Source organism: Pelodiscus sinensis, chromosome 1, assembly GCF_049634645.1.
Source record: "Pelodiscus sinensis isolate JC-2024 chromosome 1, ASM4963464v1, whole genome shotgun sequence".
Lineage (NCBI taxonomy): Eukaryota > Metazoa > Chordata > Testudines > Trionychidae > Pelodiscus > Pelodiscus sinensis.
In genome coordinates this window covers 23,823,272-23,840,703 of record NC_134711.1, presented here as the reverse complement: position 1 = coordinate 23,840,703, position 17,432 = coordinate 23,823,272, and the positions used below count along the sequence as shown (strand labels likewise).

The window sequence follows — 17,432 nt, the reverse complement described above, 5'->3', positions numbered from 1 at the left end:
TTGCAAAGGCCAGTCTGGGCCATCCAGTAGAGGACACTAGTACAAAAATCCTGAAATACGTTATCATATTTATCGAAATATTTGTGGTGTACAGCAAAAGTATTATCTACCGAATCATCAATATTTCCTGTAGCACCAGATAGTTGTTTAGAAGTCTTCCAATCCTATCTTTAGCCTGCTTAGTGTGTGAGATCTGGCAAGATCACCTGATAGAAAGGCTGCAGGCTGTTTGGTAGGTACATGAGCATGCGCTCTATTGGCCTGATTATGTAATGCCTCCATGCACAAAATTCCTATTGACTTCAATGAGATCTCTTTGTGTGAAGAGCTGTTAGAATCTTCCCCTTTATGCCGCAAAATATACCAAAGCATGAATAGCAAACAACTTGATGTTTGCATCGTATTGCTCATTCACAAAAAAAACAGTTGTGTCGTCAAAGTCCACTAATGGCATTGGTAGTGTTTTGGCAAGTGCACAGGAAACAGATGTGGAATTCAGGGCAGTGAGGTAGTGTTTATGGCTTCATTCTTCCCCCCATAATAAGACTTGTATGGCCTCTGATAAGCCTTTGTAGAAATAAATGCTGTTTCTACTACATGTTGCAATCTACTCATAGTACATGATAAAGTGCAATCATCTTTTTTTGCTTCAGTAAAGTAATTTACATTAAATTGAAAAATTTTGCATATGGGATTTTGGAATGTAATCCTGTCCTGCTTGTTTAGTGTATTTAGTCAAGCCATTTGCTATAGTGGTTTTTATCTTTATTGTGCTTTCAATCTCATCTGTGATGCTTAAGAATACATAACCCCAGTTCATCAATTTAGAAAATGTTGAAATAAAGGAAAGACTGGTGTATATAAGACAGTGCTCCTATCGATGTATTTTAGAGTGCAATAGCCAAATTGTAATATCCTCACTGATGCTGAATAGTGCCTTACTCCATAAGGAGACTCACTGAAGACAGATGCTCAAGGATACAGGTATCACATTCAGGCAACAGAACTTCTATTTAAAAACCCATTTTTTTAAGGAGCGAAATTTTTTTTTTCACATATGAGTTTAAGCATTTGTAAAGTGTCTGCTTAAAGGAATTGAACATGAAGAAGGTGTGGCCCATAGCCATAGGATTTTAAAAGGGGGAAAAATAGAAAAAAAAATAACAGTTGGATACACACTGTAAGTAATTTTTGTTGCAAAAACACATTCCAAGATCAGAATCAAGCTCACTACTGTAGTATAACACTTTTAGAATAGTAAAACACCAGTGGTTCTAACATATTCAGCACTCATACCGGTTAAATAGACATTCAAGCCATTGCTGAAGATAGTTTGCAATGTATTTGTTGTATAGTCAGTTTATACATGCATCATAAAATACCTCAAATAAAGTATTAACGTTATGTGATACATGAAAAGGCAAATTGTTTTTAGTGTTACCATTGAATGTAACAAGAAATAATAAGCAAAATCACATTTTATAAATTGCCTCTCATCACATTACAGAGCAAGTTTCAACCTATTGTTTTGAAAGGGGAAAGTGCACTATAATTGTGGTTGCACCTCGTGTGTTTTTAGCCATATTTTCAGTTTTGTAACCTATTATAAATAATCTAAAAATATAACATGTGGAAAATGTTAGGAACTCTATTTACCTAATAGAAATCCTATTGTAATATTTCTTTTACTTGTAGAAAGGACTTTAACCTGGAAGTCCTAGTAGTCAAAATCATATAACAGGTTAATTCTGAATGATGGCAATTATACCTTTACATATGTTAGCAGGGTAAAAAATTGTATGTGAATTAGAATTGTATTAACATCCATTTAATCCGCCTACCTGCTATCACATTAAAAATCTTGAAGTTCCAAATAACAACATAACTCATTCCCAGCAAGACACAATGTCTAATTTATGACTCTGCCAACAACACAGCTTTAATTAATTTTCTTCATTCTGTTTCTCTTTCCTCTGCTTCTCACATCTCATCTGTTTGCACTGCCTAGATTTTAATTAAAAAAACCTCTCCTCTCTAAGGAGCAATCTGAAGTGGCAAAAATAATCACTTAAAATATTACAGTCATTAAAAAATTGGCTATGCTCTGAGTAATGCATTTTCAATTGGCCTACAAGTGATATTTTAGTTTCCTTTTAAAGTGCATTTTGAATTGTGTACTACCAGCCAGCCTAGCTATCTGCAATGCTCTTCCAGCTGGGTGGGCCCAGTGACAATTCTTTAATGGAGGAAATTGATGACTCGGCTCATGGAAAGGTAAGATATTCTGGGCAGATTTCTTACCATCTGCCACCAGCCCTTTGCAAGCTGGTGTTACCCAAATGCCCAGTATACTCATTCCATCATAAGCAATGTCTCCAAAAAATAAACTGTGAGTCTACAGCTGTCTGAAAGAATCATCAGGGCCATTAAACCCCCGAGAGATACTACGAAGTGATGTATCAGTGCCCATCTTTGATAAAAACCTAATTAAATGATGGTAAAGGTGACTGAGAATACTTTAAAAACACAGAGGTGAAGCCACTAATGTTTACATCACAGTATGGGGCTCAACCTCAGGAAGATGTTATCCTGAACTAAAGCCAAAAATCTGTTACACTGGGGAATGTAACACTGATGTTTCCTGTTGATGCTTTCTAGATGGTAAAAATGTGTCACTTAGTACACTATGTTCTGCTTTTCAAGCAAAAGGAAATTCACACGGTCAGGGAAACAGGTAAATATTTAATTCATAATTTTTTACATAAGTAGGAAAGAACCCTGATTTTTATTAACCCCAAATGTATACCTTTATATACTGATCTTATGTGGTCTCTTGACTTACAAATATTATTTAGCAATTTAATCTAATATTGTGTACACAGGCAAAAAAGTATAAATCAGAATGAACCTGAGAACATTAACTCTTAAATTGATAAAAGAAGTCCAGTATCTTAAATGCAAAGCCATATTGATTCTGTAACAAGGAGGTACAACATCATTGACATCAATGGAATTATGCCTTCCTTTTATACCAGCTATGGATTTGGCTGATAATACCTTAATTACTCACATTTTAGTACTTTTCTTGCTTTAACATAAAACTCATTAGAACTAGCTCTTTGAATACTATAAACAAATTACAACTTGACATGGAATGACTTTGGGAATGAGATGACATAGTACATTAGTAAACACAGTAACCTTTCACTCCTAGAGGCTTGGATTCAAATCCTATTTAGATCAAAAGAGAAAATGAGTTTTGTAGTCTCAGTTCAGTCCCCAGAGGACACCATGAGCCCTATCACAAATGTGCACTGTAATTCAGCGCAGTCAGCAGTCTGTTAGATTACTGAACAAGACTGATGTTGTGTGTGGGGGAGGATGGTGCAGGTCAAAACTGAAGTGTGTTGTCTAGCTATGCCTAAAGAAAAAGAGGTGACACCTGATACATGTTTAATCCAATTGCAACTTTATCATTAGATGCCTGAGATTAATGGGCAGATAATAGTGTACGGTGCAGGTAATCCCCTGTTTATTCTGTAGTTAACTGTAGGGCTTCCACCAGCTCCCCCTCTTTTTTCATCTGGGTTCCATCCATTGCTGAGATCTTACCATTCATACCCCATCTCAACATCTGAGGAATAAGGTGTGCTATAAGAAAGGGGGGTTGGCTTCCTGCTGATGCAACCATAGGAGCCCCAAACTCCACACCATTCTGTTCCTTTAACTAGCACCTCCTTTTTAAGCCCTCTACCAGGCCATTTATACGGTCACTAGAAGCTTTTCCAATGGAGTACCTGTATCAGAGATCCACCCCACAATTACCAAATAAATTGTGACATATAGCTTACCATGCCTTTTGTGCTCTTCATAATAGATCTTCCCTGACACTCTTTGTGGGGAAGGCAAACAAAAAAAAACCTCATTCCACCAAAACATGGAGGTGAAGGGAAAATTCCTTCCCACTGAAAAGAAGTGACTAGCACAATGTCCACAGCAGGTTCAAACCTCACTTGATAATCACACCTCAAAGGGAGGCAGGGTGGGTGCTGCTTTGTTTGGTGCACGGAGAAAGGAGTTTCCCATGTCAGGGCTTGCACCTTTAAAACCTTCCGCCCTTATGTTCCTATAGGGTGAATCAGTCCTGCAAAGCTGACCACCTTGTTGCAGCAGTTTTTGACCTTGCTTCTCCCCCATACCCAGTCACAAAACACCACTACCTTCTTTCTGCAAGCCTTGCTTGACTGAAGATTTAATTACATGTTCTTTGTAAGGATCAAAAAGCTGTTCACTGAATATAGCATAAATAAAAAGAGCTATATCAAGAGCTAAAAACAGTAACTTGAAAGATAAAATAAAACAAAAATATTTAAATGTAAATTAGAACTGAAACATAACCTGAGGATAATTATTTAAGGAAAACAAATCTCACAGGTAACATGGCAGGTCAGTGTAAATCAGTGGAGCTCCCATCTTTCTCTAAACAGAATACAAACACACCTAGCTGATTTGCGAAGGTGCTGATGAGCACCCACTGCTCTTCCCATCATGACTAACAGCAACCATAGGTATTTCACACCTTTAAAAATCAGGCCACTTATATTATGGTACCTCAATATGGATTTCTAGGTACCCTACATTAGTTACTCAGTCAGGCATTTTAATGGGATAGTGCTATCTGGCTCCTTTAGACTCTGTTAAAATGTTGATCATCTGTGCCTCTCCCTTTCATGGCCTTTGGCTTTATTGTAACTCAAATAACTATAAACTCATAACTTCAGTTTAAATTTTCTCTTTAGTGAGGTCATCTCACAGGTGAAAAAGTTGACTAGAGCCAACACACACACACAGCACAGACACAACATAGCTTTAACTAAAAGTAAAAAATATAGTGTTATAGAACTGATTAGATAAGTTGTATCTTTGTTCCTGTTGAATTTTGCAACGTTTCTACACACAGCTGCAGTATATCACAATATAAATGACTATTTATGGATCCTGTAGTGAAACTCACTGTTTACTTATCCAGTCTATTTTAATGAGAACTCCATCACACTTAACCATAAAACATTTTACTGTAGACTGCAGAAGCACATACTAGCTATTAAATGCTAATGTGGTTACATCTGTTTGAGGTAGATTTTAATTGCTGGCTTTTATCAAGTAATTACAAATGGTATAGTCAGCTATCACATATATATTTGGCTGTAGCTTGCCAACTGAGAAATATATTAGATCTCCAACGTTTAGATGCAACTTAAGTATATAATTCTCTCTACTTTAACTTCTGTCTGTTTAGTAGAAGACCATGCAAACTTGAAAAGTTGGATCCTACAACCTAATAATTAATGTTCATTCTGTATATTCATTTTCACTAATTCTGAACATAAAAAAAAGAATTTTGTGGCTGATTGAATGACAGATAAATGGCCAGCTTCCATCTCATTCTGCAAATACATATACTGACAATCAAGTTACAAAATAAATTAATTTTACTTTTCAGTCTCAAATGAGCAATATATGCAAACATAAAAGGTTTTATGTTTTTATGTTTATGGGTTTAGCTGATCACCATATTTGGGGTCGGGAAGAAATTTTCCTCCAGGGTAGATCGGCGGAGGCCCTGGAGGTTTTTCGCATTCCTCTGTAGCATTGGGTACAGATCGCAGCTGGAGGATTCTCTGCATCTTGGGGTCTTCAAACTCTCTGAAGGCTTCAATATCTGAGATATAGGTGAGAGGATTATTCTAGAAGGGGGTGGGTGAGATTCTGTGGCCTGCATTGTGCAGGGGGTCAGACTAGATGATCATAATGGTCCCTTCTGACCTTAAAGTCTATGAGTCTATAAAAGTTATTAAAACTACTCATATGTAGTTAATAACAGTATAGTACTACAAGGGATGCTTTTCAGATAGTTATGGAATAGAAAATCGTTCAAATAGTTGCTATCAATACGTACTTCGTGTCACAACCCAGTGAAAATTATTTTGTTATTTCAGTTATAAATATATTGGTTGATCTATATTTAATGTGTTGTGGTGTTTTCTTGTCTATTCCAAGAATTATTGTATATTTGTGGTAGAATTCTTGTTATTTCTAGAGTAAACACATCTATGACTTGTCAATATTTCTAAATCACATAATGGCTTTAAGCCCTATTTGGGGCTAAATATATTCACTAAAGTTTAGTTATTTCAGCTGCTGAAATTCTCTTTATAACTTTTTACCATGGTTCTTTCTCTAAGTGAAGTTTAATAGTTCTTATTTTGCACTGAATCTGACTGTCATTCCAACAGAAGTATAGCAAGAATCTCGATGTCCTTAGACCAAAAAGTTAGTGGGGTAAATTTAGATCTCAGGCATGGTTATCTCTCCAGCAGTGAAAGCTGGTATGTACTCTACATCTCTGAATATTGGGCCTGTTCTTTGCAAGCCTAAATATGAATGAAAATGCCTAAGTTTACTGCCCAAGTCTCAAAATCATTGGCAATCTCTCTTCAATTTAAATTTGCTCTTACAGCATTGAGTTGAAAATGGGCCTTAGAATGCTAGAGGATTATCATTTTTACTTTGTTCTTATAAAATTCTGAAAAAAAATTGTGCAATTTTCCGTGCCTTGCCACATCTTATATCTCATAAAAATTATGGAAATACCCTAGCAATATCTTGACCTTTTTTCATTGTTATTAGTTTGGTTGGGTATCATACTCAACCCCTTTACAGAATTAGTCACCAGTTATGAAGGATTTGAGTTAGAGAAGCCAGCATAGATTATACTGAAAAGGTCATTGTGATTTCACATCCAGAGATAATTCCCAGAGTATGAAATCTCATTATTGTATCTCATTTTTATGTCTTGAATTGTGATAAGAATGGAAAATTATTATAATTAACCAATTCTTGTTTCATTCCTCAGTTTTTAATATAGCCAAGGCTCCCTTGAAAAGTGTTTTAAACTAATTATTTTAATAATAGGAATCGTATGCTGCTAAGTTTTTCATGTTTTAGAAATTTATCCCTTTCATCCAGTCACTAGAAGTGCATGAGCAGCAAAATTTTAGTCACTAGCAAAACTGGGATTTCAGAAAGAAGAAAAGTTATGTTTTGCTCTGAATTTTTAATGCAAAGGAAAGGCATTTTTTACAGTCCAAGAGTAATTTACAGAAAGGGAATATTAAAAAGTTTGGAGAAAGGATGTTCTTTCAGACTGGGATTGAGGAGGTCTGTGTTCAGTTCCTAGCTCTGCTACCAATTTCATGTACCACTTTGGGCAATTCACTTGATCTCTCTGTATCTCAGTTCCCATTTGGGAACAATAATGCTTCCTTTCTCTTCCCACCCTTTCCTTTCTTAGTCATCTGTTTTGTCTTTTTAGACTGCAAGCTCTTCAGGGCAGGGACTGCTTCCTGCTTTGGGTTTATTCAGAGTTCAGCCAGAGGCTCCCCATCTCAGTTCAGCTTGTGTGGATCACTGTAATATGAATTAATAATAATAGAATCTCAGGAACATGTTGCTGATAGAAAATAATATGTTTGGATTAAATATACAATAGTCTTTTCATTCGTAGATATCAAAAGTCTAAAAGTCATTATGTTATTTGTCTGATTTGTTTATTGAATATAATTCATACTAATAATAATAAACTCTGACATTCCATTAGCAAATATTCAGGCAAAGAAGATCTAGAATTTGTCTCAAGATATGTCTCTGAACCTCTAACGGGCAAAACATTCACTCTAGATTTCGTGTACTATTAAGTTATTTGAACATATGAATATAATTTTCGGTCTGAGATATAATGCAGAGTTTTACAATTGGAACATGGCTGTACTGTCAACTGTGTATAGATACACATGTTTTGTTATGACAACAGAGATGCACTTTTATAGAGATTGAAAACTGAAGACAATAGAAAATATGATACTGAGAGGCAGTAATAATTGGGAGTTGTTCAAGAAAGATGAATGATGAACAGACTGATTTTTGTTTTGTTTCAGGTGTTCATGCAAAATAATGTAATGATTTTTATCTGAGTTCTGACTGTACATGAGCAAAATGGTTGCCAGTGAAAACACATTTAAAACCCACCTCTCCTGCGTTCCTTTTATTTATAGCATAGCTGTCAGTCCGATGGAAACTCCATTTATTTCCATGGAACTGAAGGCAGCGAATTCAACTTTGCCACAACCCGAGATGTGGATCTTTCCACTGAGGATACCCAGGAGCAGTGGGCAGAAGAGTTTGAGAGCCAGCCCAAAGGGTGAGTGCTTGTTACCTCCAGTGTTATATATATTCTTGCAACATTACTCCAAGAGATAAGAAAACTTCAACTGTGAATGGCATTTGTTCTCTGCAATGTATTTGTAATATGTCTGTTGCTGGAATAAAAAGCAGTAAAAAATGTTGGGTAGTATAGAATCATAGAACATTTTTTACTGCTTTTTAGTAATGCTTCAAGTTCTATCAAGCCATATGCCTTTTAGGGATGAAGAAGTCAAGGAGAGTCAATAGGACCTGTCGGATTCCAGACAATTTGGTCTCTAGATATCAAAATGGACAAAAGTTGTATGCATGAACTTCATAGTGTTATGTTAGAAACTGCAGTGTTGCAATATTTTCCAACCCTGCCACACATTAGCATTAAAAATACACAGTGGGACAAAATCAGATCCTTTTGAGAACTCATACTTTCCCTGGAGCAAAGCATAATCTTGTTACTGTCAATGTTAGACAAACTGATCCCCATTGTGAGCCAAACTCTTGCTGCTCTAGCAAAGACCACTCTTAAATCTTGGGAGGATCACTTCTGTATGGAGGATGCAGAAGTGTTTCAAAGCAGCTGCAAGCATAAGAGGCATGGCCAGGATGCCCTGTCCTAGAAAACCCTGGCAACTGTAATGTTTCCTTGTATAGGTTGAAACTCTCTTAACCAGGACTCTCTGGTCCGGCAACATCCATGGTCCAGCAACATCCATAGACCACAGAAGTTGCCTGACCAGAGAGTCCTAGTGGAGAGCTAGCACCTAGGAGCCCTGCAGGCTGGCAGATCAGCGGGAGCCCAACACATGGCAGTGGGTCTGCCCAGTGGAGCAGCAGGAGCCCAGTGCACAGAGGCAGCAGGTCTGCTGGGCACTGCAGCTGGAGCCGGCATGCACTGAGGCGGCGGGGCTGCCAGGCACCTCAGCTGGAGCCCAATGTGTACAGAGGTGGCAGGACTTCTCAGTAGGGCAGTGTGGGCTGACAGGGCAGCGGGGGCAGAGAGAGGAGAGAACAGGCCAGGAGGCTGGTTATGAGGCCGGAGCTGGAGGGTACTGGTGGCAGGGGGGCCAATAATAATCTCCCCTGGTCCAGCAAAATCCATCATCTGGGACCGGTCAGGTCCCAAGAGTGCTGGACCAGGGAGGTCCAACTTTTACCAGTTGGTAGTTAGTGGAGGTTACAGCAGCCATAGGTTTAGATCCTCCCAAGATCCTACCCTGGTGAAAAGCAGTTCGTGGATTGGGAGAATGATATTTTTCATTGAAAGAACTCAAAGTGCTTTACAAAGCTAAGTATCATTATCTCCATTATACAAATATGGAAACTGATACATAATCAAACTATTTATCTTGTATAAGCTTACACATCAAATAACCACTATTAAAGAAGTACACAAGTACAACATAATTGAGTGTCTTTTCTTTATTAAAACAATCATAGTAATTAATAATCAATGTCATTATTAATAATAAAAAGAGAACAGTTGCATCACAAGCAAGCCTTATGCTCCTCTGTGCCTGTATGTAGATCATTCTTATGTGCTGTCCTTATACAGAGTCTATCAACATCTTTCAAACAGTGACAGTTAAGTGGTATCTTTGGTTACCATCATTTTTCCCAGTTCTGGTCACTGTGGTAAATGTTAACTTTACACCATTGTGGCTCTTTTCACTTCTGCTCTGTGTTTTATCTCCCTCTCTCTGTGTCTGATATAATTTGAATCCATTTACTGCACATTTTTCCTGATTGTTGAGCCTCTGCATGCATTTTCTTAATAATGAACATCAATTTCTCAACATTTGGTCATTTTTCAACCTGTTCAAATCACTCTATAGTCTTGCTATGTATTGGATTCATCCCTTACTGCCTTTGTATACTTTGCAAAAGTGGACATCATGCAGCCATTCCCAATGAGACTTTGTAAGGTGAAACAGAACCAAAGAGCTAAATTTTGAGTAAAAAAACCAAAATAGAACAACAACAAACAGAATGTATTTCATAAAATGGCGTTTTTGTTTAAAAAAAGTAAGAATTATATTAGTTACTGCAGCCCCAGGACAGTTGTACATACACTGATAATTTATGTCATCTCTTCTGAAAGCTGGTTTTAATTTCTAAAACACATAATTTCATTAACAGCTACCAAATCACATGCTACTTATGCTGTGTCTGATCTAAAGATTACTGTGTAAGAAATACATGCTTATATGTCATGTGAACTTGAGCATAGTTTTGAGATTAGGCAAAAAAATCATTGTAAATTCTCAGTCTAAATAACTAACTCGTCATCTGTTTTGTCTTTTGCTCTTTGCTATTATCCTTTTCATTTCAGAAAACTCTTTGTACAATAACAAAACATGAGTATGTGTGAGAACAGTTGCTAAGAGAACCAAATGTCAGATGTCCTTTTGGTGTTTATTTTCTTCTTTCAGAGAATAGGAAAATGGTGACTTGCAGTTCACAGCTGAAGACCAGACACCTATTACGCCAGGGGTTGGCAGCCTATGGCACACAGCCCATCAGGGTAATCCACTGGTAGGCTGCGAGATATTTCGTGTATGTTGACTGTCCATAGGCACAGTTCCCCACACAGCTCCCACTGGTTGGGAACAGTGAACTGCAACCACTGGCTGATGGGAACTATGCCGGCAGACTGTCAGTGTCAACACCATAAATGCCCATTAATGGATTATCCTGACGGCCCACGTACCAACGTCTGTCCTAGCCCATATTCTTACTGAGTGTAAATCAGCATAGATCCATTGAAGTCAGTTGTTCTGATATAGTTGCCATCCTAAGTAAGAAAAGAGGCTAATTTTCAAACATATTCAGAAGTAACTTACAATAAAAAAAATACTGAGGGAATAATAATAGAGAAATAAAATGCTGTTCTCTATATGCTAGATTATGACTACACAATTGGCTCTGACACACATGTCAGGTATCATGCATCTTGAACCTAAACCTATTGGGCTCTTAGGAGTCAGTAAATGCCAACCTACCAACAAGTACTAGAACAAGGAACTTGACTCAAACAAAGGATTCCAGTCCTGGGATTTGATAGGCAGAATTCTGAGGGTCCTGGTGGGCTGTCTGCTTATAGTGAACATAAAATGTAGCAGTTTATGTTTTGTAAACACAAACAGCAAAATAACAGTTTTGAGCTTAAGTTAGCAGATTTAGTTTAGGGAATTTCTGCTATATAACCATGGAGCAAAGGCATTTATGTGTCAAAAAATTATTGGGAAATATACTGAGGTGAATAGCTTACACTAGCATTCGGACTGTTAATTATGGTCCTCCAAAATAAAAAACATGGGCAAAAGGCTGAGATATAATCCAGTATGGTTCTGGATGTGTGGGAATGTAAGGAAAAAGATTATAAAAAATGGTTTGACCAAACATTACTTGAGTTATTGGGGTGATAGGAGAATGGAAATCTTGTCATTGCCATTTACAGTGCTTCTCTACTTCCTATTGTTTCCATCTTCACTTCTGATGATCTCCCTAAAATTATATGTGCAATGCTCAAGGTACTTTTGCTATACTTATATTGCTTTTCTATTATTGCAGTGATATTGGTTTGTATGTGAGTTCTAAATCAAGTCTTCATGTTTCTATAAATGTGACTCTCTAATCTTATTTCCTATAAAAAATTCCAAGTAGCTTCCTAAGTAAAAACAAAAACTGCCATTAATGACTTCTTCATTTTGCATCCTAACTACCATTTTAATATCATGATTTTTTTTAGTGCTGCTACTTTGAAAGAATGTGTCTTTTTAATTCCTTAAAAATATGTTAGTTAAAAATTCATCCACTGATTTGTCTGAAGTTACACAGGAAAGAATATGACCCATTAACTTCCTATCAATTTTCTACTTCTAATGAAATTCTGTATTCAGAAAAGTGTTCGTTTTGGTAGGAAGTGTCACTAAGGGATTATTCATCTTTAATGTACAGGATTTTAAGCTTTCTTTTATTATGTAATCAGTAAAAGTATTAAGTATCAATTTTACAGTTCTTTGGGATAAGAAATTCCATATATATTACTGAGGACATATTAACTGCATAATTTGCCCACAAATTACCTTGATTTACAGGCACATTCTGAATATGTTCAAAACTAATTATTCAAGGTGGAATAAAATGAGCTCATATATATATGCAATTTTCCATGTTTCCAAATGCAAAGTCATAGAGATATACAGTATAGAGGCTACTTAATCAGGATTGCTATTTATTGTGATACCTCTCAGGAAACCAATTTAGCTGAATGACACTGAATGGTAATTACTCACACTTAATGGGAACGGTATTAGTAAGAATTTTCCTTAATGGGTATTTTGAACTGTTAAGGACATTTAACTAGATATCAAATTGTATATAATTTTAAACTTCAGTCTTTTAATAAGTAAGCTGTCAAACAAGGATTAAAAGAAGAAACAAAAACTAAAACTAAACATAGCGTGATGTTTACTCACCCTGTATAATGCCCTTGGATTCATAGATTCCAAGCCCAAAAGGGACTACTGTGATAATCTAGTCTGACCTTCTGTATAACAAAATCCATAGAATTTACCCCCAAAGAATTCCTAGAGCATATATTTTAGAAAGTCATCCAATTTGATTTTAAAATTGCCAGTAATAAAGAATACACCATGACCCTTGGTAAATTGTTCCAATGCTTAATTATTCTCACTGTTAAAACTTTTGGTTTTCTTTCTAGTCTGAATTTGTGTAGCTTCAACTTAAAGATGTCATGTTATAATTTTATCTAATAGATTGAAGAGCCCATTACCAAAAATTTTTGTTCCCCATGTATGCACTTACAGTCTGTGATCAAATCACCCCTTTACCACTCTTTTTTAAGCTACATAAATTAAGTGCTTTGACACTATCACTGTAAGACATGTTTTGTAATCCTTTAATCATTTTCATAGCTCTTCTCTGAATGCTCTCCAGTTTATCAATGTCCTTCTTAAACTGTAGACACCAGAAGTGGGCACAATACTCCAGTAGTGGCTGCACAATGAGCAAATACAGCACTAAAATAATCTCTCTATTCCTATTCAAGAGTCCCTTCTTTACTCATCCAAGGATTTCATTAGTTTGTAAAGTCAAGAAGTAAAAAATTGGGAAATGCCAGAGTTATGGTTTCATGAAAAATGTTGAATGCACAAGGAGGCTTAATTAATCTCTGCAATCAGTGATGTAGTGATAGAGTTTTACTATTGTCATTTAGGGGAGCAGAATCTGGCCAATGCTCAGTTCTTTTGAAAATTCCCTAAGGGGTATTTATAATAACTCAAGTTTATAATAGAATGAATCTTCTCATTCCCAAAGGATTATCATTCTATTTATCTTTAATAACACAGATTAGGGACTCAGTCCTGCAACTGGATCCCTGTGAGCAGACTGTTGCAGAGCCTCATAGACTTCCCACATAGATCTGCTTGTGGGATTGGGTCTTTTATTTCTATCTGAGATATAGTGCAAACATTTAGATTGAGATTCCATTTTTTATATCATTTGTTAGTCATCAGTGAAAGAAGAATGACTATGGAGTGATTTAAGGGGTAAATGTATCACAAAGTTACATTTAACAAAGATTTTCAACGTGTTTATAATATGAAAATAGATGCTGTCAATCCCGTTCCTTCTCTACTTATCATTGAAGAGGAAGTTTGGATTTTTTTTCACAAAAATGCCAGAGTCATTTTAAATTGTTTAACTTTCTATTTTTTCATTTTGAATATTCCCTAAAAGAGAGAGATCTCTGGAAACACCCATCATCTGCATCATTCATGACCCCAAGTTGTTTTATGGATCAGTAAAGAGAGTGTTTTAATTGGGATAAATGGAGCATATAAAAAGATCAATGACCCATTATGAGATTTCTTTGTATGAGTTAAAACAGGCCCAACTGTTTAATTCTGCAATTGTCTTGATCCCCAAAGACCTGTCTTCGAAAATGGTAACTATTTTTCATCCTATCATGACAGTATTTTTTAAATGTTTGAACCAGAAAAGTTATTTCAACAGAATTAGATGTACATAAAACAAAGATGCTTTGTTATAGAATGTTTACATTTATTAACATGTAAACTAATGGTACTTTTGCAGCGAAACAGCTTTAATTCTTACAGAGCTTTATTGTTCAGATGACTCATGTATGTTTTTACCTTAAAAGCCTATCAGTTTGTTAGGATTTTCAAATATTTCTTAGTAATCTACTCTAAGATATAAAATAGAAGAACTCTAACTGACTTCACTGATAACAGAGATAGGTCAGCACTGGACACTTACACCCATACATTTAGAAATAGTTTTAGGAGTTAAAACAAAAAGTATCAACTATAAACAAGATTAATTGTTGTGATGATAGTTAATTGTTCAATTATTTGAAAGAAACTTATATATGAGAAAAGGAGAGCTTCTGTACACTCAGTTCTCATAGCTACCTCTGGTCAGGAAATGTCTTTTTTTTTCCTATCCAGTGAATATTTTTGAGATTCTGCATTATTTTCCCATCAGAAATAAAAATGAAAATTTTCACAAACTGGTTAGCCAAAGTCTTTTTCGGACAAGATTAACTGAATATTTCATTTTGATCATTTTCAAATATCCCATTTTATTTTGATCTGTTTATGTTTAAATCTTTTTTGAGTATAAGTTAACTAAAACTTTGAAATTAAAAGTCATTTTAAACTGAAAAGCAACTTTTCATTTAAAGAATGTCAAATGAGGACATTTTGGCAATTTTTAAACTTATTTTTCCCAACTAACTATATTCACTGCCACTGGCTGGAGAAATAAAGACATGTTTCCTATGAAATGTGAGAAAAAGGGAGATCAGATTATATTTTTGAGAAGCATCATCTCTCTTTTTTCACGTGCTAAATGAAAATTGTTACTCAAAAATATTTAAATGTAACTCAAAAAAACCTGGTTAATGACTGCTTAGTGGACATAATGGCTATGTCTACACTTGCAGCTTCTTGCGCGAGAAATATGCAAATGAGTCTAAGCGTGAAATATCGTCGAGCCTTATTTGCATACCTAATGAGCTGCCATTTTTGCAGAAGAAGTTCTTGTGCCAGAAGGAGCTGTCTACACCGCCCCTTCTTGGGCAACAAAAACCCTCTTGCGCAATGCCGTTATTCCTGAAAATAATCGATGTAGCAGTATTGCGCAAGAGAGGTTTTGTTGCGCAAGAAGGGGCAGTGTAGATAGCTCCTTCGGGCACAAGAGCCTCTTCTGCAAAAAAGTTGGCTCATTAGGTATGCAAATGAGGCTCAGCGATATTCCACGCTTAGCCTCATTTGCATATTTCTCATGCAAGAAGCCATGAGAGTAGACATAGCCAGTGAGTGCAGTGTTCCTTTTAAAGTTTTGGTGATGTGTAAATATCTACATTAACCAAAAGAAATATACAATGGAGGTTGCATTCACATCTTATTTATTTATATTACACTAAAGTACTGAGAAAACATAATATATAAAATAAATATCTCAACAACTTAAGCAACTTTGTACAATTCTGCCAATTACTGCATTTAAAATAATAGAATCTACAACTTCTGTGACATACATTTATTGTGTACTATTTAATTTGACTGAATTTAAGGAGCTGTTATTTTGTGGTGAGTAGCATGTTTGAACAAACGTCTTTTCATTGCACCACGTGAAGTTTGTAGAAATGTTTCTTTATAAAATAAACTATTCAAAACATACAGGCATACTCCTAGCAGGAATCTGACTCTCAATACATTGTTGATGTGTTTAGATGGGACATATCTGGAGCTGTCATTGGTACTGAATGTGGATCACTGGAGTCAGGCTCATCTATAGTATTCCTCAGAGATGGAGAGAGAAAACTATGTACTCCATATATGGACACTACAGGTTATGGGAATCTGAGATTTTACTTCAGTATGGGTGAGTATGTAGTTTTAATATATGTGGGACACACATAGCATGTCAAACTAGAATTTGAGACTAAATCTCAAATTCTACAACCTGAACCAAAAGGGGCTATGTGTCTTCTAAAGATGATAGCTTTGAGTCACTGTCTACACCAGCGTGACTTCATTGCTTTCAATGGAGTCATACCAGTGTAAGAGGGGAGTAACGCAATTGAGAATCAGGCCAAATTTGTTCTGACTGAAGTGAAAGTCATCTCCTAGTGGAAGCTGTTATGTTAACGTAGAGAATGAAAATGGGGCCCATAGAGTCATAGGTGATAATGTAACCCAATACCCAGTCCAGTGTTAAACATTTTTAAACAAGGTTTGGCATCTGGTATACAGAGACCTTAGTCTGCTTAGTATTATGCCAAACACACCATTAAAAGCATTAAAAACACAGAAAAGAAGGAAAAACAGTTAATGCTTCAGAAATGTAAAATATGAAATAAGGCTTTCATTTTAACAACATCCTTTTTTCTATTTTCCTGTAGCAGGAAAGTCTTTAGAAGGAAAAAAAGCCCAACTGCATGACATTCTCTTTGGGTGCTACTCAATTTGCGTATCTTATTTCAAATCTATTTTGAAATAGGGTATTTTGAAATTTGGCACATCTACACAGCACTAAATTTAGAAATAACATGCTATTTTGAGCCGTTCCTTCTCCCTCATGCTCAAGGTTTATTGGGATGGTGAAATAGCTCACCCATTATTTCAAAAAATATTTCAAAATAAGAGGTGGTTTGTATAGACACGGGGTTGCTATTTTGGGGATGCCTCTAGTATCCCAAAATAGCTGTGCAGTGTAGATGTACCCTCTAATGGCAACCACTGTCCTTTTGGGAAAAAATGAAGTTAGTTGAGAGAGGCTGAAACTGTTGTTGTTGTTGCTGTTATTAAAGTCCAATCCCATTTTCTAGATGACAAAACAGGACAAACATGCAGAAAGGGGAATGGAAAGAATAGCAAAGATAGAAAATGCAGCTTTGCTGTCTCTGATGTTGACATTCATTGCAACCTCAACTGCTGGAAAAATACAGGCCCAGCACATGATCTTATCTGATACCCTGAGACATGGGCACTTTAGGTCATTGCTTTGAGTTACTGCTTTCTGGTCACAGGCTTGCAGCAGTGTTGCAAAGTAGACTATCCTGACCAGATAAGCTAGACTCTTCTTAGAACAGAAGGCAAAAGAATAGGAATAATAAA

At 36.1% G+C, this 17,432-nt stretch overlaps 1 protein-coding gene across 2 annotated transcripts in view; it reads left to right on the top strand.

Moving 5' to 3' along the window:
- RELN (reelin) overlaps positions 1-17,432 on the top strand; it is a 491,382-nt gene that overhangs the window by 290,654 nt on the left and 183,296 nt on the right. For both annotated transcript variants that reach the window (XM_006137543.3, XM_075926876.1), the window contains 2 exons: positions 8,115-8,260; positions 16,046-16,197. In XM_006137543.3, the coding sequence (XP_006137605.2) occupies positions 8,115-8,260; positions 16,046-16,197 (298 nt within the window). The remainder of the gene's footprint in view (positions 1-8,114; positions 8,261-16,045; positions 16,198-17,432) is intronic.